General features: G+C 43.9%; 1 protein-coding gene across 1 annotated transcript in view; it reads right to left on the bottom strand.

Annotated features, from left to right (window-relative positions):
- The window catches only part of SYNE2 (spectrin repeat containing nuclear envelope protein 2), a 455935-nt gene that overhangs the window by 190080 nt on the left and 242114 nt on the right, over positions 1 to 23741 (bottom strand). Inside the window, exons 51-59 of the mRNA XM_088471237.1 lie at positions 21635 to 21803; positions 17596 to 17742; positions 15831 to 15971; positions 15570 to 15752; positions 12345 to 12482; positions 10588 to 10773; positions 8193 to 8315; positions 1554 to 1736; positions 375 to 467 (exon numbers count right to left, since the gene is read on the bottom strand). Of these exons, the coding sequence (XP_088327363.1) occupies positions 375 to 467; positions 1554 to 1736; positions 8193 to 8315; positions 10588 to 10773; positions 12345 to 12482; positions 15570 to 15752; positions 15831 to 15971; positions 17596 to 17742; positions 21635 to 21803 (1363 nt within the window). The remainder of the gene's footprint in view (positions 1 to 374; positions 468 to 1553; positions 1737 to 8192; positions 8316 to 10587; positions 10774 to 12344; positions 12483 to 15569; positions 15753 to 15830; positions 15972 to 17595; positions 17743 to 21634; positions 21804 to 23741) is intronic.

Genomic DNA, 23741 nt, shown 5'->3' with positions numbered 1-23741 from the left:
TTATTCGCATTGCAGGTCGGGGGGGTTAGGGTTAGGTGGCGGGAGGGGGGAGGTTAGGGTTAGGCTGCGGGCAGGGGTGGTTAGGTTTAGGTAATAAGGGGGGAGGGTTAGGTTTAGGCACTAACTGGGAGGGTTAGGATACAGGAAGGGAGGGTTAGGGGATGAAGGAGTGAGGGTTAGTATACCTATTAAGCCCCTGTCAGGATTCTCAGGATCGGGATGATGCTGTCGGTCTTCTGATAGCTAGCATCTTTACTGCCAGTCTCCCATACCCAACCCTGGGATATCAACCCATTTGTTGGTGATATTGTAAGTAGCAGTAACAGTATGCACTCTTATTCTTAGGGGGGTGAGTGTGTTTCTGTGTGTATTACCTTTATATCGGGAGTTTCATATGTAAAAGTTTTGGAGAAAAGTTTTAACTTTTCTTGCTCCTGTTCCAACTCAGACATTTCACTTATGATAGGCTGTAAAATAATAAAAGACAATTTAACACAAACTGGGAATGTAACGTGCAGTTTTGCAGAGAAGGCATTTATTAGCTCACACTACAGACAGAGGAGATCATTTGTCACTATGGTGACACGCTGGTACAGTGCTTCAGACCATTTTAGCAAAGGGAAAGTAGAGCACATTCTCCCGTTCCTGTCCCTGTGCCTTTATCCATATTGCTAAGACATGTTACTGCTCCTGTAAAATTAATTATTGCACCATGGCTTTTACCTATTTAATGTAGAATTATTTTGGATTTGCTTTTTCTGGTTGATCTGGGGGCTCCAGTGTTTAATCCTCCCAAGCCTAGGTGAATATGACAGCCCTTTGAAGGTGTTGAGGTAGAGCCTCAACCAGTATGGCTGCTCTCACTACTTATAGTTGCTGTTTAACCAGCCAATCAGCTCCTAACTGCCATGTCACAGGCTGTGTTTGAAAAATGACAGTTAGGAGCTGATTGGCTGGCACCTTATCACCGTTCACTTTATCTCCTAACACAGCTTAGTAAATAGACCCCTAAATCGTTAAACAGCATTTGCAGTACATTTTTTCTGTGTTTTAACAAGATGTGAGATTACTGACCAATCTAAGTAGAGACTCCATACCAAGAAGCTATCAGTGTACAACATGTATTTTTGTGTATATGTTACAGTGTCACCATGTAGTCACCATATAGTGCATTCATTACCGTTAAAATATCCCTCTATCACACAAATTGAATTATAAACAAAACATCTTAAATTGGTTTTTGCACTGTAGGGTTCCCCGGGGTGGGGTATTTCTGTAGTGGGTAAGGTTGGGGAGGTATGAGGTGTGGGGTGTTCTTACCTTTATCTTGCCTAAATTACGAGATACAGGTAAGAACACACAATATCGTACCCCCCCAACCCCTCCTCCACAGATACCCCATCCCCATATGCTCAGTGGTATAACAACCCAACTAGAATCAAGGACCGGAACTCCCCTGAACCACTGTTCGGCAGCAGCACATCTCCAAACCCTGATATACCAAGAACTGGCGGTCTAAAATCAACCTCCAGTATGTCTCAAATGTTCTGTACCTCTAGCAGCTCAATTTGTTCCTTGGTAACTTTTTCCAGCATTTCAGCCTCTCTCATGAGTCGTCCCATTCTTCGGAACACACAAAAAGACTGAACCCCAGATGCAGATAAATTGAGAGTAGGTCTGTACGCTTCTATCTGGGCGACCGTGTTCCTAATGCTCTCTATATTCTCAAGCATGACCTGAAAAGTACACAAAACATTGTACCTGAAGCCAGTCCTTGTATAAGGCGAAAAGGTGACTGTGTGATACTTTGCGTTGCAGTTATTACCCTTTGACACAAAGGGAGCTCAACGCTCCAACATATTCTACTGTGAGTGATCTCATTTTCAGGGGGCTAGGAATAACACTGTAGGGCTGATCGTGAGTTGCATGTATCTCTCTTTACAGATAGTAATGGGGAGTTTTAGTATGCCCTTCCTATTGTGAGTCGGACACAAATTGGATGGTTCTGTCTTTCTGTGAAAACGGCTGTTGGGAGCAATAAATGCGACGTGGGGTCGTGCGTACAGAGAAGATAACCCTGTTTGTAGCAGATTTCTTGCACCTAGCATGGGGCTAGTGCAGCTGCCAATATTAATGATGATGGTTGTGGCTGCCAACATAAAATCAATGGGCAGTGCGAGTTACTGCTTGCACATGCATGATACCCCACATTAGTTAAACGGATATATGAATTAGCATAAGCGTTAGCATTCTGCGACTACCCGCAACTACTGCCACTTTGCACGCTGACAGAATCAGCCCCTTTGATGTGAGTAGACAATTTTAAAACCAAGTGTAACTGGATTCTGTTAATATTATCTATTGACTATTTTATGTTTGGTTTTTTTTCATTATTGTTGTTAAGTGTTTTTCTATTATTATGTTAAGGTGTGTTTTATTATATCTTTGAGGTGTGTTTTATCATTGTTGAAAGGTGAGTTTTTATCAGTGCTTTAAGGTGTGTTTTAGCTTTGCTGCAAGTTGAATTAATAAAAGCGTGTCTTTACAGCAATTATTTCATCATTATTATCATTATTGCCCAGTGCATAGGGTCTACGTGTACTACAGCTGTACTTAGCTAGCAATAACAGACTGCAGCAGTCATGAATACAGTGATGATTATCTACCAACATTACTCACAGGTGCAAATGTGAATTAGCCAGAATTACTAATTATACAATAGTAGAAAGAACCAGCAGGCAATAAATTATATAATTCATCTGTGTCACAAAAACCGGGACTTAGGACCTCATTCAGAGTCGGTCAAAGCGGCCGCACGGTCGTACGCCACCGATGTTCGCTATACTGCGCATGCGTAAAGTTCGCAATGCGCGTGCGCAAACTAGTCACTACGATCAGAAATTTCTCTCTCCTTGAGCACAGCCAGGTCGGTAGTTTGAGTGACAGATTGAGGCGTTTGTGGGTGGTAACAGGGGAAGGTGCTTGAAAACGGGGGAGTGGAGATCCGGACGCAGGCGTGCCTAATTATGCGAACAGCGTTTTATGGGAGTGCATACGGTTTATGGGAGTGCATAATTAACAAAGTAGCGTCATGGCACATGTGACATGGGAGGTTTTTACACTGACACAATCGTAGAGCTTAAGAGAGGGTATGGTCAACCTTAAGCTCTACGACCAGTTCCGATGGTTCTCGATTAATCCTTATATGCCCGGAGATGACATGTAATGCGTATGAGAAGGGGGCGTATTTCTCGTGCGGCCGCTTCGACCGACTCTGAATGAGGTCCTTAATGTGGGAGATGTAAGAAGCTCTCAGAAGCGGTATCAGTGCACTTTATACCTGGGCCATGTATGAACGGTCAGATCGCCTGATCGTTCCGCCCGCTGTAGCTATCGACATCTACAGCCTGGCACTGCCCTATCCCCACTGCTGCGGCGGCTGCCGGCTTTAGGGTATTGCGAGATCCCGTGCATGCTCAGTGGAGCCGGCTGGAACTGAGAAACAGCGCATCAGTACTAGGCTGATGCACTGCGGTCTCTAGCGGGGAGCACCGGAGGGGGGTGTTATTGCTCCCCTTCCCCCGGCCGATGAGATGTTTATACATCTCATCGGTAGTGCTTCCTGCTTAGCCTCGGTAAAGAGGTGAAGCAGGAAGCGATATAGCAGCACATCAAGTTATAATACATCTACCCCAGTCACTCTTACCCTGTCAGTCGGTGCTTTACCAAAGTGGGCTATCCCGTGCCAGAGCGCTGCCAACCTATTTTCTGAGGTTCAATGGTGCAGCCATGTTGTCTCTGATCAGGTGAGCACCAGTATCCAGTCTCTACCTGTCTCCTGCACTCACATGACCACTTCAGACTATCTTTGTTTAAACCTGCGCCTGACATAAGCACCTTGTCGGAATAACTTGGTTCTTTTCCTCCCAGTGATCTCACTCACTAGTGAGTAAGTGCTATCACGATCCACTTCCTGAACCTGCGCTGCTGGACTCCTGCAAGCTGCTGCCTCTGAGTTACTACATTCAGTCTTGCGTTGTATGCTGCTACCAAGCCGGCACCTGCAAGTCTGTGTTCAAGTACTGGTTTCAGTCCAGCTCTACTACTAATACTCTCACTGGCCTCACTCCAGTCGAAGCCTGCAGTCCCACTCTGCGCTGGCTGCTGCCATCTCCGGTCCCACGCCGGTTCAAGCCTGCGGTTCCACTCCGGGTGGCTACTGCTCTCTTTGGTCCCACCCTGGTACAAGCCTGCGGTTCCACTCTGGCTAACTGTTGTTCTCTCTCTTCAGGTCTACTCCAGTTACTCTGCTGCACTACCTCCTGTCCCAATCCAGTTTAAGACTCCAGGTCCACTCTGGCTACTCTGCAATTACCTCCGGTTCCAGTCCAGTTCACACCTCCAGTTTAACTTCGGCTACTCTGCAGATACCTCTGGTCCCAGTTTGGTTCAAACCTCCAGTTCCAAACAGTTCCAATCCCGGTTCCACGTCTGCAACCTACGGCTCTTATCCAGTTCATGTATTGTCCAAGTCTGTGAGTTATCCTGCAATTCCAGCATGCTTGCATTCTGAAGTCTCCTGGGCATCTCAAACTCTCCTAGTGCTTCCAGTGCCAAGTCTTTTGCTGCAGTGACCTCCTCTACTCATTGCAGTTTCAAGTGGACTTTAACCTCACTGTACTTCAATTTACTCCTGTCCTGCATCATATTGCTTTACTCAGCACTAGCGTTTGCCCACAGCTTAGCTCGTGTGGATGTCTGTTATTGCTCAGCGGAACTAATTTTAACACAGTAGTGGCATCTAATATTGTGATGTATATTTTATACTGTAGACATTGAGCACAAAATGTATTTCTAAACAATAAGAATCCACAGTTTTCTAATCTTTTATGCAAACCACAAAATCCAATTCAAGAGGCAAATCAATCTCACAGTCCAGTCTACGTTCACTTTAGACAAACAATTCTTATCGTGTAGATCCCAAATCCGTTGCTACAGTACTTAGCCTACAGTAACACTGAAAGGTCGCAAGTAACATGAGCAGCGACTCTATGATATGTAGTATTTGTCTTGGTGCACCATCTACTGGATTGACATGTATACTGTAACTTCATGAGTCAAGATAAGCTGCCTTATTGGTGCTTAATATATAGTTGGATTGCGAAATAGATCTTGAGATATATATATCTATGTATTTCTATATGCATACATATATAACTGTTTGCGTTTGGGGTGTGCAATATATGCATATATTGTATATATATATTTATATACATATAGTCATTTTGAACTTGAAGAGCCTATGCAAATTCCGATAAAAAATTTGTTTGTCTCTATAGTTCATAAACAGTCTCTAAAAGTATATCTGTCCTAAAAATACATATTTTTATACATCTGGTCATTTTTGGCTTTAGGAGCCTGCACACTGCACGCACCGTGTCAAGAGTCTGGTTTTTCCTTTATTGCTCCTCTCCCTGGTGTCATATTGAGACAATTGATATCTCAGTTTCTTTTTAGGTGACTAAGATATACAATATTGAAAACGCAAATCTAATTCTAGCCGTAGTTTTTGCGTGATCCCGGAATGAACAGAAACAAAAATACGGAAATGTTTTTTTTGTCTCCATAGTTCATACACAGTCCCAAGGAGTACATTTCTCCAAAACATTTCTATGTACAGACACAACCATTACAACTTTATTATAAGTATAGATTGCAGCTCCTGACCTACTCTGGGACTCACTTACCATCGGTAAGCATATCAATGGTAGTTGTTGCCCTGTAGGTTCTCTCTTAGAGTGTTGGGGTTCATGCTGATTCTCTTCTACAAAGGTTCATTCTGGTTGTTGGCGACTGGGTGCTGGATCTAGATTTGGGAAGTTAGGCTCCAGCAGTGGCGTCCCTACCTCATCCACCCGGTGCGGGCAGGGATGACTGGGCTTTTAGTGTGTGCGCAGCTTCGCCGTGCGCAGGGGAGGGGTTTGGTCTCTTGTGAGGGGGTGTGGCCTCACAAAAGGGGTGTGGCCTCACGACCCGAGACCCCGTTTTTGTCACATCAGGGAGTGCTGTAGGTACGAGCTGCCCCCGGGGATCAGCCTGTGTACACACGTAATGCTACAGTGCAGCACCCAGCTCCTGTCAGTGAGGGGGAGTCTGCACTTTGGCGTCATCCCTTGGCAGGTGACACCCGGATGCAGCCGGCATCCCTCTTGTGACGCCACTGGGCTCTAGTGACCCAGTTCACAGGTTCAGACTTGGATCTAAAAACCCTATACGTGACAATTCGGTTTTATTCAATCTTCTGCACACTTTTTCAAGGGCACAAAAAGGTCTGCGAAGACTGAAACATAGGAATAAAACCAGATAAATTATACAATGTGATGCCTGGAGACTGCTGGTTCTGTCTACTATTTTGAATAAGGGGACAGGCCCCTTTTACCGTGCACCCTAACTGAAATTGGAAGTGTGTGTTTTGTTTTTCTATACAAAGGTAGGGTATATATGCTATCAGCCCTAGTAAAGGTCAAAGACTACATTGTATGATATATTTCCACCAAACCCTACAAAAAAAGAAATAAAAAAACACATACACAAATAAGCAGGCTAGAGGAACTTGTACTGTAGGTTCTGTCTTGCCATTAAATTATGTTTCTACAAAATGGCTTACTTACTCTAAACTGGGTTACTGATGTTTTTTTGTTTTGTTTTCCCTTCATAGCACCCGTTAAATAGGGATGGGTATGTGTGTTTTACCACCATGTTTAAAGTTGTAAAGCTGACACAGTTCACCTCACATTAGTTCCATGTTGTCATGCTGGGTTCTACATCACGCCTCCCACCCTTATGATTGGCCACATTCTGGATGTTAATAATCTGACTACATCCCATGCAACATCCTTAAACAGTTTTCCATTTAAGACACATTAAAGTGGGTGACTCTAATAGTTTCAGTACTGATGGCATCTAAAACCTCACATCTATGGCCTAGAACCTCTTACTTCATGACTGTTCAGTTATTGCCATTTATTCTAATTTACAGTTACTGAGAATTGTTTTGTTACTCCATGTTGGTGTTTTTATTATTTGTAGAGCAGAAAGCGCTCACCTGTTCCGTTTACCTACAGTATATCACATTTTAGAGGTTTCATCCCAGGAATCCTGATTATAACATTGTACTATATCGATAATAATTTTTTATTAAAACTATTGTCCATGGATTAAAAATAATCTTACTATCATTATGATATTGTTATTATAGGATTACTAATGTAAATAGTACCAAGGTCAGCTGATTTGCAAAAGTTACAATACATGTGTCACAGCGCCAGATCCCAGCATCTACTAAGCGGGACCGGCAGTGCTGGTGTCATGTAATTCCTGCTGGGCAGCGGGCGGGAGGTCCCCGGCGCCAGCTGCTGTGATGTTTGGCCGGCTCTCCCTCTCCTTTAGCCACTTAGGGCACACTGTGTGTTCCCTTGCTGCTATTTCCCGGCTGCTTCCAGTTTGAGGCTGCAGCTCCCATAGGGCCACATGGCCCGCTCAGCATATGGTTTTAAGGGCCAGGCACACCGCTAAGTGACGTCACAGGTGCTATAAATTCAAGCTTCCTCCTATATAAGGAGGTCCCTGAGTGCTCTCCTGTGCCAGCATTTCAGCACCCACACCAGACTCCAACGTTTCTACCACGAGTGATTTCTACTGCTCGATCCTGACCTTGGCTTTGCTTGTGACCTGATTCCATCTTCTCTCTGGTACTGCGCTTGGTAATCCGGTTTTGACCTTGGCTATTCTCTGTGACCTGTTCCGTTTGATTCCTGGTACCGCTTCATCCATTTGGTTCTGACTAAGCTTGCTGACTACGAGAACGCTACAACGCTCCAGTGTACACCGGTACCTGTGCTAGGGAACCAAGTCAGAGAACCGTGACCTGCGTGTCGGACGCAGCCAAGACCAAACCTCCTTGTGGGTGTCCCTGGTGAATACCGCCGGCACGTTAGAATCTGCGCTTCTGTACTGGGTCTTAGTCAATCCCAAAGTACAGACAAGCATCCATTATCAATCCGAGAGTTTGTGACAATATGATAGAGTGCTTTCCGTATATATAAATATATTTATTCAGACAACTATATTATATAAACTGTGGTTAAACAGAGTAGAAATATTTATAAATATATTAAGAAATAACATTTTACCTGTCCATTTTTATGGTGATCCTTGGGTGACATATCATCTATTTCGCTAGATGTCAAAATTGTTTTAATGGTATCAATTCTCTTTTCCATTCTCTTCACCTCATTCTCTATAGTGGCCACCTCCTAAAAATGGAGAGATATGTGTAAAAATGTGTCAAAAATAGATAAAAGACTTTCTAAACAATTACAATAGAGAGAATTTAGAGGTTTGTAAAATGACTGAGGACAGAGGTTTGCAAAATGGCTGAGGACGTAGGACTGCAAAATGGCTGAGGACGTAGGACTGCAAAATGGCTGAGGTCGTAGGACTGCAAAATGGCTGAGGACAGAAGACTGCAAAATGGATGAGGACAGAGGGCTGCAAAATGGCTGAGGACAGAGGACTGCAAAATGGCTGAGGACAGAGGACTGCAAAATGTCTGAAGGCACAGAGGTCTGCAAAATGGCTTAGGACAGAGGACTGCAAAATGGCTGAGGACAGAGGACTGCAAAATGGCTGAAGGCACAGAGGTCTGCACAAGGGATGAGGACAGAGGTCTGCAAAAGGGATGAGGACAGAGGTCTGCAAAAGAGATGAGAGCAGAAAGGTCTACAAAATATCTGAAAGGAGAGAGGTTTGAAAAATGGCTGAAGCCAGGGAGGTCTGGCAAATGGCTGAGGGCAAAGAGGTTTAAAAAATGACTGAGAAGAAAAGAAGTCTCTAAAATGGTGAAGTAAGTTTAACATCCAAAAAGTCTGGCACGCTAGCGGGCAAGGAGAGACAAGGATATTTGTGAGTAAATGGACTTACATCTTGCTTAGTTTGAAGACAGGACAGTCCAGGGACTGAAACTGTAACATACCATTATCCTCTTCATCAGAGTTAGTGGAAGCAGGCCTTATATTGGCATCTTCATGGTTTAAAGAACTAATTGCAAAAATGTATTCTGCTTTAAGGAGAATGAAATACCTCTTTCAGACATAATTAGGGAAGTGTGGTATTTTATATTGGGTATACTCCTCCCTCTGTGCAGCAAAACTGCACTTGGACACAATCCAAGTTCTCGGACTAATGAAATAAAGATGAAGCCTGGGCTTAATCAATTTCTACGTCTCTAATTTGGAGGACATAATATCCTTCCTTCACTTTCATAAAAGGCCAAATACCGTACCCTCAGCCGGTAACTATACTTCCTTTTTGTTAGAGGATCCTCATGTCATCCCTTCCCAGGCTGTGACAGCTCCTCTCTTCTCTTCAATTCAACACTGGAAAGATTACACCTAAATTATAGGGCCCAAAATGGGATTGAAACCAACTCAGCACTGGGAAGCAAACTAGGGAGACAACCACAACTCTAATGTTGGCTACACACTAGCCAACTGGATCAGGGTCCAATCTGGCCACACACATAGGTGGCCACATTGTAAGAGATCCAGCTATTCCCTATACAGACTGAGCAGTTGGATCTCTTCCACTGTCATTGGTGGAAGAAGCCCACATGCATAGGCCAAGAGTGGTCATCTTCTGACCAGTTATATTAACATGTTTGATCGGACTCAATTTAGGTGTCACATACACTCCTAAATCTTAACACTTGCCCCATATGAGCTCTAAAATCTCAACATGTGTGGTCAGAACGGACATTACCCTACTTTAGGATTCACTAATAGCCAATGACACTTTATATAATTTAGTAATTTCTTTCTGAACATCAGTATTCCTCTAGGAGTAACAGTATTCCTCTAGGAGTAGCAGTATTCCTCTAGGAGTAACAGTATTCCTCTAGGAGTAACAGTATTCCTCTAGGAGTAGCAGTATTCCTCTAGGAGCAACAGTAATCCTCTAGGAGTAACAGTATTCCTCTAGGAGTAACAGCATTCCTCTAGGAGTAACAGCATTCCTCTAGGAGCAACAGCATTTCTCTAGGAGCAACAGTAATCCTCTAGGAGTAACAGTATTCCTCTAGGAGTAACAGCATTCCTCTAGGAGTAGCAGTATTCCTCTAGGAGTAGCAGTAATCCTCTAGGAGTAACAGTATTCCTCTAGGAGTAGTAGTATACCTCTAGGAGTAGCAGTATTCCTCTAGGAGTAGCAGTATTCCTCCCTTATCATATCGCTTGTGTCTCAGCTCAAAACATATGTTATGTTTTGCACCATAAATGAGCAGGAAAACATTTTACACCAAATGTTAAAGGATCTTTGGGACAGTGATTTGAAGGGGGTGTTCAGATGCACTGATGCTAACCCCACCTTCCAATATAAGCAAACAAAACACACGTAGTGGCTGTATTGGAATTCTCTCTAAAAAACAGAAAACTCTGAACTTTTTGTAACAGATCTCTTGTATGTGTTGTGTAAATCGTGCACATCAATTGAAATTTACAAGGATCAGGGAAGGCAGAGTGACAGCCTTACATTTGCTATGTGCTGGATTAGCGGAAGAACACTCAGAATTCTCTCCTGGAGACCCCTCACTTGGCTCCTCAGCTCACTGAGCCGTTCCACAACGCTGTCCGTTTGAAAGATCAGATCCAGCTCCCCTAACTCGGAATGCATGGAGTCCAGGAGATGTTGTTTCTGCTCAGAATCATCCAGAGCAATCTGTTCAGAGGCAAAGCAAAGAAGACGATTGAAACAGACAAAAATTATATATATATATATATATATATAAATAAAGGGCCAGCGCTTAAAAAATCATATGCACCATGCAAAGGCACCTTGCTGGAGGTACACGTGAGTGGACAGTTTGCTTTGTGCGTGGCGGCTAATCCCCGTCTGTAAAATGCACATTTCTGGGCAGCAACTGGGCAGTTTGGTGGGAGTGTCAATGCTCATGGGATAGTCGTGGGCGTGTAAACTGACTTCCCTGGCTGTTTGAGGGGTGCGGAATGGAGATGTGAGCCTGATTCAGATGGCATGGGTAGGGTGTAAATGCCGACTCAGAACCAGAACAATACGTTTGCCTACTGATTTATGGGAAGAAGGTATTGTTCTCCGTACAGAGGAAAGGGTGTAAGCAGTAAGGTGGAAGGCAAAGTGATACCAGCTCCAGGACATGGACTATGTGATGTACAGTATGAGGCCTTTCTATACATCAGGGGCAGCATCTCAGCAACTATTAATTACGGGCCTGATTCACAGATGTACGGTATGCTAATGTCGCCACCGCTGCTACGAAGTAGTGCGCAGTGGCTGTGCGAATATATGTAAATGTCGCAGCCGCCGTGATTGATATTGAGACGCCCACTGGCAAAATCGGTCGCAGTTCAAATTTCTGAGTAACCCTACAGTCACGCATAATGGCCGCCAGAACTGAGATACTGGAGCCATTTTGACTGCGTACGGGATCGCTGTCGCAGGCAGAGACAAGCCCCGGAAACAGTTGCGACACGCCTGCGTTTGAGTCATTGCTGCTCACAAACTGTCCCTGACACATAGATCCTCACTGCGGGCGACATCGGTACCGACAATGCGCAGATTACTGACAATCGCTCAACTGCGTAAACATCGGCACTGGGTCCGTCTCCGAATCAGACCCTCTATACAGAAAGTCTTGTAAAAAAAAAATAAAGGATTTGCTAATTTTTTTTTTTTTTATTAAATGAACCATTAAATATCAGCATTAATTAAAATGGATTTATTAAAGTCTCTTTCAGATACATTTGTTATATTGACATCAAATTATGGGCGGGATGCATCAAGCATCGCATTTTGCATGTGGTGCATCCTGACACTCATCGCATGTATGTCGGCGTTAATAACGCCGGCATGCACGAAGAAAATTGCAAAGGACAGCTCTCTCGATAAAGACGCACACCGCCGGGGGTGCTGGGAGGGCACTTTGTGGAAAGAAGCCTGTAGGCTTCTATTGGGTAACACCATCTAAAGATGCCGTTACCCATCGGGTCCAAGATGTGGAAAGCTTTGCTCTCCGAAGCTTGATGCATATAAGAAAAACATTATTTTCGGGGGTTTGACCGCATTATTGATGATAGTGCAACTCGCCCTGCGCAAAGCATCATAAGTTTAGTTGCAATTTTATTAAATCGCTCATTGAACTAACAGAGTTTAATCGATAGCTGACGCAGACATTACTCTGTTATCTAGTCAATACATGTAAACAAATGGATTCAATTGTAATAACTGGCCACAGTGGCTTAGTTTGTCCAGACCTCTAGAGCAGTGACGTGTTTATTCAAGACTTTGGCAGAACAATCCTTCAACTCTTCACTTAACAGGATATTGGTGTTCTGAATCCAGGATTTTGTGATAGTCAAAATGTCTTCAAATTCCTCTAACTTGCTAGCCGCCTGCCGACAGAATGTAACTTTATTAGTTAATATAGTTTATTCATTTTAAATTCATTTTCTTTCTAGAATAATTACCCCTTCACCAATTTCTGTTACAAATTCCCATAGAGAGAAAACAATGTAAGGCTGGTCCCAGTTGGTTCAAATAAACAGGCCCAAAATGAAAATTGCAACATTTCTTATAAAGTGGACATAATCTACACACAATGCAGCCATTTTGCTTGCTGGTTCCCTCCCTAACAACATCTCTGAGGCACAAAACAGTCTGCATTCTCGTGAGTATTGGTTGAGATCACAAAATGACTATCAATTTTAATAGGAAAATTAAAATGTGTTCATTTCACAAAATGGCTACCTTGTGCCTCAGTGATGTCACAGGCAGGTTGCTAGTGGCTGTATCATCAAATTAGCCGCATTTTTATTCTTTTTTTATTTTTTATTTATTGGAATGTACAAAAGCAAAACGTAAGTCATGTGAAAGCCATAAGTACATAACAGGGGTAAATACAACAGGCACAGAGAACTTATGACATGAAGGAAAATGGAGACATGAGAGGTCATGAAAGACAGCTCCGCATTAACACATATAATGACCAAAAAGAGTGGGGACCGGGTTTGGCCCTGAGCAGGCAGACAAAAATGCAAAAAGGATGTATCAGAGAGAGGGAAAGGTGCGGGGCAAGATGATCGGTGGGTCATCCTACAAGAGAAAGGTTTCACACCACATGGTGCTCTTAAAACAGGCGTAATTTCAAGACCTGATTCAGAGGTGTACGAGAACCCGATGGTTTAAGGCAGAGGTTCCCAAACCGCGGCCCTCAAGGATCCTCAACAGTTCAGGTATTAGAGATATCCATGGTTGAGCACAGGTGGTTAAATCAAACTGACTGAGGTACTAATCAAGTCACCTGTGCTCAACCATGGATATCTCTAAAACCTGAACTGTTGGGGAGCCTTGAGGACCGTGGTTTGGAACCTCTGGTTTAAGTACATCTCCACTGGCTGAGTTAAAAAAGAAACAATTGTAGCGCTAGTAGAACAAATAAACATACAATTTATTGACAAAATACACAATGATTAAAAACAGTCAATATGTAGCAAAGATTACACTGCTGTCCCTAATATAGAGATTAGTTGGAGATATGTATCTCTTAAGGGATTGGATCATCAATGTCACTTAATATGTCCAATGGGACTGATAATATGATGACTGTATACACCAAACCGACAAGTGGGTATAAATCTCCAAAATAGTAGATGGAGTGTAAGCCGTGATATGAGGAATATATAAGTGTGGCTCACCTAAGCCTGAGAATATGTCCAACCTTCAGTGAGTGCATACAGTTCGTGTGCATATGCCCCAGTGCCTGCACAGGAATCAATCTGTAGCGTGGGGACCTCCGCTGTAAGCTCTCTCCGTGCGAGCTGAACCGCGGCTGTTGTAAATGGAGCTGGAAGTCAGATCACCGACAGTGCATGCGGCGGCCCAGTTCAATAAGTATAGCTGGAATTCATGGCCGCTATCAATGCATGCGGGGGCCCAATTCAATAAAGGTGGAGGGTAACAGCACTGTAGTGTTCAGGTGGTGAGCAGGAGATGCATCCAGCTGTCAATCAAGCTGGTGTGAAGCGGCTGTTTTGGATTAAAGCTATTGGCATCAACGTGGCGTCAGACGGGTCTCTTCTCGGCTGGAACTTTCCAAAGCAGAAATTAACATCCACAAAAGGCTGGTGTATACACGGCAGTGTAATTGCCCAAAGTGCCAATAGCTTTAATCCAAAACAGCCGCTTCACACCAGCTTGATTGACGGCTGGATGCATCTCCTGCTCACCGCCTGAACACTACAGTGCTGTTACCCTCCACCTTTATTGAATTGGGCCCCCGCATGCATTGATAGCGGAGAGAGCTTACAGCGGAGGTCCCCACGCTACAGATTGATTCCTGTGCAGGCACTGGGGCATATGCACACGAACTGTGTGCACTCACTGAAGGTTGGACATATTCTCAGGCTTAGGTGAGCCACACTTATATATTCCTCATATCACGGCTTACACTCCATCTACTATTTTGGAGATTTATACCCACTTGTCGGTTTGGTGTATACAGTCATCATATTATCAGTCCCACTGGACATATTAAGTGACATTGATGATCCAATCCCTTAAGAGATACATATCTCCAACTAATCTCTATATTAGGAACTGCAGTGTAATCTTTGCTACATATTGACTGTTTTTAATCATTGTGTATTTTGTCAATAAATTGTATGTTTATTTGTTCTACTAGCGCTACAATTGTTTCTTTTTTTACCTTATGTTCCTTTTTGTGGGTTGCAGTTCCCACATCTTGTAGCTGCTTCTGTAGACCAAATTGTTCTCAGGGTGAGTAGCATTGCGCACCATCCCCCTCCATTTTTTTCCACTGGCTGAGTGTCTGCGCATGCACAGGACCCATTCTGCACATATGCAGAACGATGTCCTACGTGATCGCGCATGCTGTTTCCCCAAGCCGCAGCATCATTGACATGCTGCGGCCGTTTGGGAGCGGGGATGGGGTGGCGTTGACCTGCATTCCCAGGAAAGGATGACACAGATTTCCTGGCCTCGCAAGCGGGCAGGAGGCGACCAGTCTGAGTAACCTTCATCTTACTCAGATGGCCGATGCTGGAAATATCTTTGCTGTCTTCAGATGCAGCACTCGGATTGCAGATGCTGACAGGAGGCTCCTGTTTCCTTCACACCTATGCAGCATAATAATATTTACACATCGCTGCTGTTTCCAAAGAAGCTGCAGCGATGTGTTCTGCACCCATCTCGGAATCAGGCCCTCAGTACAAAGTAATTTATGGAGCGAGGCCTCCACCCAGTCCATGCAGAATACAATGTAGAGTTTAGAGAGAAAGAGGCCCATATTCCTGAATCCAAGTGTGTAAAATACTTTTTCTGGCTGCTGCGGAAATTATTAAGAGCAAACACCTTCCACAGGTAACAATGGTGTATTACCCTGTACAAAACCAGTCAATACAAATGGGGTGACTGAGAAATAAAAGCACAGATAAAGGTATTTGCACATCTGCTTTACTTGCCTTGTTTAAATTAACAGTCCTGCGTTCCACAAGGTAGGATACTTGCTGGTGAAGACGAAATGGTTCTGTTAACTTATCCATCCATTCCTGTGCCTGGCTGGGGTCCTCTTCTGCTATATCCAGGACCTCAGACTCCAATGCATGAAGTTTAGAGTGCCACAAGTCCACTTCATCCCAGATTTCCTAATATATGACAAATGTACAATTGTAAAAGGGCTCTTCATGCTACTCATATGTTCCAGAGATGCTTTGTGTCCTTACCTTCTGAAGTGCTTTAGCTTGGACGATATTTTGGCTCTTTTTTGTCAACTGGACTTCAACACTTTGGAGACCATCTTTTATCTTGTTCACCTTTCTAGCCATTATGTTATGAGGAGCTCTTTCCTCAATCTCATGTTTAACCTAAAATAAAGCAATAACAAGTTATATGGATTTTATTGTAAAATGATGCATTCTGATGAAGTAACTAAAGTGCTGTCTGGTTCCATTGTCACCCTTTCACAAAGGGTGAAAATGGAACTCTGGAGACTACGGACAGGTAAGTATAAGACTATATGGGTGCAGGGTGTTTGGTGTGGGCCAGCCTGGACCCAGGGGCCCGTGTGCCATGCATACCCTGCACCCATTATAGATACGGCTCTGGCGCACCATTGACACTTGCAACAGCCCTGTGGCAGGTGCAGTTTCTCAGTCTGACTATGGCCTCTGTGATTGTGCACATGAGGTCGCAGCCGCTTTCACTGTCACCCCCGCGACACTCCCATAACAGGCCCATGAGGTGGACTTTTGTTGCATTCACTTCAGACCCCCTCCCAGTCACCGCCCATCACTTTGCCGCCCCATTTCTGACGCCGTCTATCCCGCTCGCAACAGCTTCTTTGTGCATACAGTCTGTGTAACATATGCGTCGTAGGGGTTTACAGGACTTTTCCCGCATGCACAGTTGCAAACAATTTCTCAACTACATGAACATCAGAATTGCGTTTGAATTGCGTGCGCCTGTGAATCAGGTCCATTATGCTTTAAATTAGTTGACTGCACATAGTGAAGGTAGCCATTTTGTGAGGCAAAACTTCCTAGTGAGTTAGCAGACTGAATTCTAAAAATGGCGGCTTCCATTATGTACTATGGAGCAGGTGCTTTTTGATTATGTGACTAAGAACACTCTTGTTGAAATATAGCAACACCTCTAGGTGATGTATGTAAGTAGGGTTCGGTATGATTTACCGCCGGCCGTGGTTCAAATCCCGACAGCGGCAGCCTGACATGGGTGAATATCCCAACTGCACTAAGGTAAGTATAAACTAACCTAACCTCCCCCTCAACCCTAACCCTCCCTTAGCGGTGCCTAAAACTAACCTCCCCCCCAGTGCCTAACCCTAATCCCCCCTCTAAGTGCCTAAACCTAACCTCCCTTCCCCGCTGCCTAAACCTAAGTCTTCCTAACCTCCCCCCAGGGGTGCCTAACCCTAACCCCCCCTTCCCCTAGCCTAACCTTAACCTCCCGGGGGGGTATCTAACCATAAGGGAGCCCCCTAACCTAACCCTCCCCCCCTGCGCGGCTGTCCACACCCGGCACCCGGCTTATTTTCGATCGGTAAGCCAGCTGTCGGGCTCCCGGCGTAGGTAAAACGACAGGCATCGGGATTTTCTACGCCTGTCATTTAGCCCTTGCTGGGATTAGACAGTCGGAAAGCCGGCGGTCGGGATTCCGTCCGTCGGCTTCCCGACTGCTTCCCTGTAAGTATGATACAAGAAGCTACACTGGATGGGCAGTAGGTGGCACTGTGTCTTAAGCCATCACTGAATAGTCTCTCTTTGATGTGCTGTAGTGTACTCTCTTGTAGAATCTCGTTTGATAATCCTCCATGTTATTTTATGAAGAATATCTGTACTGGTGGTCACAATAAGGTTTATCCCACATCTTCCCCACACAGTAAATGTCTGAACTAAGAAAATATTCTACAACAATTCTTTGGTTAAAAAAAAAAACCATGAGAACTATACATAATATGAGACTACTTACCTGTTCTTCCATCTCTTGAGAAAACATCTGACATTCGTCTACCTGCGACAGAAGTTCAGCAGGAACTAGTTCTGCGTATTGGGCTCTGAGTCTTTCCATATTAAGCCTAACCTTTTGCTTTTGTGACTCAATCAAGCTCAGAAGTTCCTGCAGTAAGTGGACAAAGGGTGACATTTAGTTAGAGAAAAAAATAAATCTCTCGATTGTCTCATTGTGATACCTGTCCTGTAGGTGGGCTGAAGTAAATTGCATGAAGAAACAAACTACCCATTCTTAAAACACGGTCATATATAAACCTCTACATTCTAAAACATATACCTAAAGTGACGGATGAGAGAGAAACAGAGACAAAATATTAAAAGCGTAAACACAACAGAGATCCTGTAATCTGCCAGGTTGCGGTATCGTCTTCCACATAATTAGACAGATAAACAGAGGCCAGGACTATTAGAAGGGAGCTTTCTCTTCAGTGAGGAGAATGAAAGGTTTATTTTCCTTACAGCACACTTAAGCAAGAGCTCCAGCGACCGAGCTGTAAGCACAATATCATGTCTGTGCTCTTGCTGATAAACTTATTTCCCAGCGGGCTTTATTTAAATGTAAACAAGTATTCATGTTTCTCTTTCGGTTCTTTCAGACTCATACGAATATCACCCGTTACAGTATTCCAGTTGAGGAGCTTTCCTGAATAGATCTGGATTAAAGCCAAAGCCCTTGTGGGCAAGAATTATAAATGTACTTCAGACTGCAGCGTATGAACCCTCCCTACTGTACATTATTGTACGCAACAAGATAGTAAAAATACTTTAATGCTGGCAATTTACCTATTTTGAAAGCAAGAGGTAATATGTAACCGTCCTTGCAATTATATATATAGCTCCCAAGTCTGTGAAATACTGATTTGCTAAGTAGTATTGAAAAATATTCAAAACATTTTCATGATAACTTGGTCAGTAGGTGGTGCTGGTAATGCTGCAAATAAGATACAGTATCTCATATTACATTTGGCAGAACTATATATGGAGTAGCCATCCCACACACTGGATTGTTCAAAATATACTTTAAAACATAAATTTAGTTCAATGTTTGGCTACTATTTATGGATAAAAAATTTAATTAATGTTTTAATTCAGCAATAGTGTGCATAGGGTCATCTTTTATATTTATTATTGGTACAAATATTACTGCTATTACACAGTCATGTATCAGTCGCATCAAAAACTTTTATTTCCACATGTATTTGATTAGATTTAATTGCTGGATTGTACATTTTGTGTTTTGTTATGGTTTTTTTCAATTGTACAGTATTTTTGTATTTATTTTATTTGTATCTATTATATAAATACCCTAAGCTGTCCCGTCTGTTGCCTGAGCAGTGGGAGTCAGTGGTGGGAAGATCAGACGAATCCTTCTGCTTTAGTAGACTAGCAGTCTTTTTGTATTTTACTGTGAAGCGTATTTGTTTTCTGCTGATATTTGTCAAGTGTCATTTAGATGGGACAAGCTCCCATATGCTCTAAAGTCTGTTAGGGTAAGGACTTTTATGAGCACCTTACTTAAGGGAGACATTAAAAAAGATCTTAGGCAAGTAGCTACGCTCTACGCAAATAAACTCCCCTAAGTAATAACTCTTACTTACACTTTAATAATCAGACTGAGGATTTAGGTAAATAGCTCATTCATTTCTAATCCTTCATTAAGACCCATGGGGCTCAGTGCATTTAATCTGTGGATCCAATAGACCTCTTGAGTGCAGAGCTTTTTTTTATCATTGAGCACCAAGCCACATGGGTCTTAATGAAGAACTAGGGGCCAAATGTAAAAGGCTTCAAACTGGCACTATTCCAGTGAGACAGTCACTAGACTTAAAGCAGCAATTAGTTTAAAGGCAAAACCAGTTTGGTTTTGCCTTTAAACTAATTGCCGTTTTAAATGTAGTGGCTATCTCGCCGGGATTGTACTGTCTCCCGAAAATCACGACCTATTACCTTTGGCTCTATGACTGAAAGAGCCATTTACTTAAATGCTCAGTCTGATAATAATACTAAAGCATTCACTGAGGTGTTAAATAAGGCACTGACATTCTATATTACCCTCTACATTTACGCAGAACTGATTACTTAAGTAACGTTCTTGTACTCATTAGTTTGGAGCATGTGCAGAACTGATGTCCTGTCCCTTCTGGGCGAACCATATGTGGTTGCACTCAGATGAAAGGGCTGCGATGAGGTTCTCTCTGTAGAGAGAGCTGTAGTGAAAAGCACTACTGTATGACAGCCAACATCACGAGACATTTGGGGGCCATTTATCAATAATCGATCAGGGCATGATATTATCCCCTAAAATCGCATTGCGGTATATGATACCACCACCAGAATATAACGGGACAGGGGGTGTGGAAAAAGGCTGCCCGGCGATTAGCTTCCCTTTGCGCCATGTAACACACTGATAGAAATTTCTCCCCCCCCCCACCCCCCACATCACTTCCCAGACTGCCTTTGGTCACCGTACTGGAGCCAGCACACTCTCATCCGCACCTTAGCTGCACTGTTACAGGGTGCAATGAGAATTTGGTGGTGCCGTGAAATTTGGGGGTGCAGTTTATCAGGGTGTGCAGTGAGATCAGAGTGTGCAGTGAGATCAGAGTGTGTAGTGAGATTTGGGGGTGCAGTGAGATTTGAGGGTGCAGTTCCAGCAGCTGGAGATTGCTACCTGCAAGCTGCCGCTGCTGGTGGAGACGCTACACAGGTTCGGCGTTCCCATAGATAACAAAGTGCTGGCATTCTCCTACAACCTGGCCAGAGAAATCCGCAGGGTGACCCCGCTATCGGGCATTGGTGGGTGCAGCTGCTTGGGTGGGGGAGGGGCAAATCAGAAAGATCTTGTACACCATAGGCTAACGCCATCTTAATTGGGCATAATATTTTTGGATCTTGATACATCTGAGAAGACCTCAGTTCCCATTACAGAGATAGGAACTGTTAGACAGAAGGCTAAGGTGATAAGCTGTATTGGAGTATTCCACAAAATCATTGTGGTAACAGCAAAATACATGCAAGAGATACTTAATTCTCACATTGCTGTGCAATTTTCACATTTTTTTATGTAATCCACACAATGATAAACAGCACTATTATCTGGGCCTCAGACGGGACTGAGGTGAGGTAATTATCCCACACAGAGGGGACTGAGGTGAGGTCATTATCCCACACAGAGGGGACTGAGGTGAGGTCATTATCCCACACAGAGGGGACTGAGGTGAGGTCATTATCCCACACAGAGGGGACTGAGGTGAGGTCATTATCCCACACAGAGGGGACTGAGGTGAGGTCATTATCCCACACAGAGGGGACTGAGGTGAGGTCATTATCCCACACAGAGGGGACTGAGGTGAGGTCATTATCCCACACAGAGGGGACTGAGGTGAGGTCATTATCCCACACAGAGGGGACTGAGGTGAGGTCATTATCCCACACAGAGGGGACTGAGGTGAGGTCATTATCCCACACAGAATGCAGAGCTCTGCCCTTCCATAAATACATGTAACAACCAGCTGAGAGGGGGGCTGATCAGTCCTCCATGGATAGGACAACACAAGGTGCGCACTACATATATGTGGTGGTGATAGGAGGGGGGGAGGTAGAATAGGTAAAGGTTTAAAAGTTGGGATTGAGTATAAAGATGCATAGCCAACTTTAGATGGCGGAGGAGGGTGTACGAGCTAAGGGACCTACCTCAAGCAGCAATCTCTTGATTATGGCTTGTGATTAGTTCACCTATTCACACCACTGCCCCTGACTGACCCCTGGGTTTCATCCAGGGACAGTTACACAGAGCAGCACTCAGGGTCCAGAACAAACAACTTTCTTAATGCAATAAGCCACCATGGTGGGTAGGACATGATTATAAAATATTGACCCTTGTGTCAATTACATATACATAATAGGAATATACAATGTCAATTTCAATGTCCTTTTAGAATTCAGCTCCTGCCTAAAGTAACATGATGAACAATGGATTGGCCTATAGAAATACAAACCTCCAATAATGTCCTAGCATCTGCTGAGTCTGCTGTCTTCAGACCCTCCAGCCTGGAGGACACATGCAGAAGTGATTTTTTCACAGTGGAAATGTCATCTTTCAAAGCGTCTCTTTCTTGAAGTTCTGCACGTATCTCCTGCTTATTCATCTGAGCCTTCTGTTGAAGTCTATATTGTGAACATAATGCAAAAACTCAGTAAAAACTCATTTAAAAATAGAAAAAACATGTGTTTCATGGATCTAAATGTTCAATGGCCTAGAAAACACTCTACAATGGAATCTTATATACACAGATATAACCTAGTCCACAGGTTCTCAAACTCGGTCCTCAGGACCCCAAACTGCATGTTTTCCAGGTCTCCTCACAGAATCAAAAGTGAAATAATTAGCTCCATTTGTGCATATTTTAAAATGTGTCAGTGAGTAATGATTACACTTGTGTACCTGCTGGGTGACCTGGAAAATACGAACTGTGTGGGGTCCTGAGGACAGAGTCTGAGAACCAATCACCTAGTCTATAGTCCATTCACCATACTGAGGAACAGAATGAAATCAAATTCTGCAGAAGGCATCATTGCTCCCTATGGGGCTGATTCTGAGGGCGTGATTCAGAAGCAGACGCAATGCTGATATTTATGCAGATGAAGCGATTATTTGCCATTGCGCATGCGTGTAAGTCGCACTGCGCACACGTCGTGATTGCTTTATGATTACGTATCCACAGAGGACCCATACGCAAACCAAGTGTCATGTGGTCAGCATTTGGGGGAGGTAACAAGGGGTGGTTAGGCAAATGCAGGCGTGTATGACCGTTTAAACAGCGTTTCATGGGCGTGCATACGTCAGCCATTGTGATTGCAGTCACAGCATGAGAGCTCGCTGCGTGTCAGGGGAGCTGCAGTGTTTGCCGCTGGTCAGACCTGCCATACATGCTGCGTGACTGCTTGATCTGCGTCGATGTTACCGATGTTTATGCAGGAGAATTACATTGGACAGATATGAGAGAGCAGCAGTGGGCGTCTTTATACCGGCTGAGCTTAGACAGGCATTAGCATATATTCACAACTGTGTTGCGTGTGAAATCACAGCTACGATCACATTAGTGTCCTCTGCTGAATCAGGCCCTGAGTTAGATGAATCTGTTTTCTTGCAGGCAAATAGCGAGTTTTTATTAGCATACAGTGAATTTATGGAATGATGGGGGATGAGCTAGAAGAGCGGCAATCACTGTGTTTAGAAGCAGCTAGGGTGAGAGGTAACCAACCACCTAAAATAATATAAATACAATAGTGGTAACCAAAGTGCTAATATATGGATTTTTGGCGTATGACTGTCCCACTCTGCTTTGCGTGAAATTAGTGTTTTGGGGGTGGGAACTGGGTGGCGAAAATGTGATCGCATTGAACTGTTATGTTTTATGGGAGAATCATGCGCGTGTGTCAAGATTCAGCCTGGGATCGGCTATTACTTACCGCAGCGCCGGCTTCCCCTGACTAGCGGGCACGGTAAGACGTCAGGTGCTGCGGTGGGTGACATGTTGAGTATTCTCCCTAGGGCCCAGGTGACTTCCACGCAATCCTCCATATCGGAGTTCCCGCGGCGGTGGTCATGGGCGCAGCCATCTTGGCTGTATCACCTGATAGGATCCTTATCCAATGGTAGCCTTGTCAAGTCTCAGCTGACTTTCTCCTCTAATGGACAGCTACTTGGGGGTATAAAGCAGGACTCCAGGTAACAGAAAATTTCCTGAACAACTTTGTTACACCTAGAAACTGCTTGCTGCTAAGCATCATTCCGGGCTCCACGCTGTACTATTTCCAGTGACAACTTCCAGTGATTTGCTTCAGTGTTATCCTGTGTACCAAACTCCAGTGATATACAGTACACCAGCACTAATCAGTGTGCTGATCTCCAGTGATTAACTTCAGCACTTGTCTGCATGCCGAACTCCTGTGTTAACTCAGCACTATCCATTTGCTGACTTCTAGTGTTTTTCTTTCAGTGCTAGTCCAGTGTCTGGCTCTCCAATGTCTATTCAGTACTGATTTCAAGTATTCTACTACAGTGCATCACTTGCGTCTGGATCACCAGTGTGTGTACTCAGT

Source organism: Taudactylus pleione, unplaced genomic scaffold, assembly GCF_031769625.1.
Source record: "Taudactylus pleione unplaced genomic scaffold, aTauple2 ptg000113l, whole genome shotgun sequence".
Taxonomy (NCBI): Eukaryota; Metazoa; Chordata; class Amphibia; order Anura; family Myobatrachidae; genus Taudactylus; species Taudactylus pleione.
This window is presented reverse-complemented; position numbering and strand designations above follow the sequence as displayed.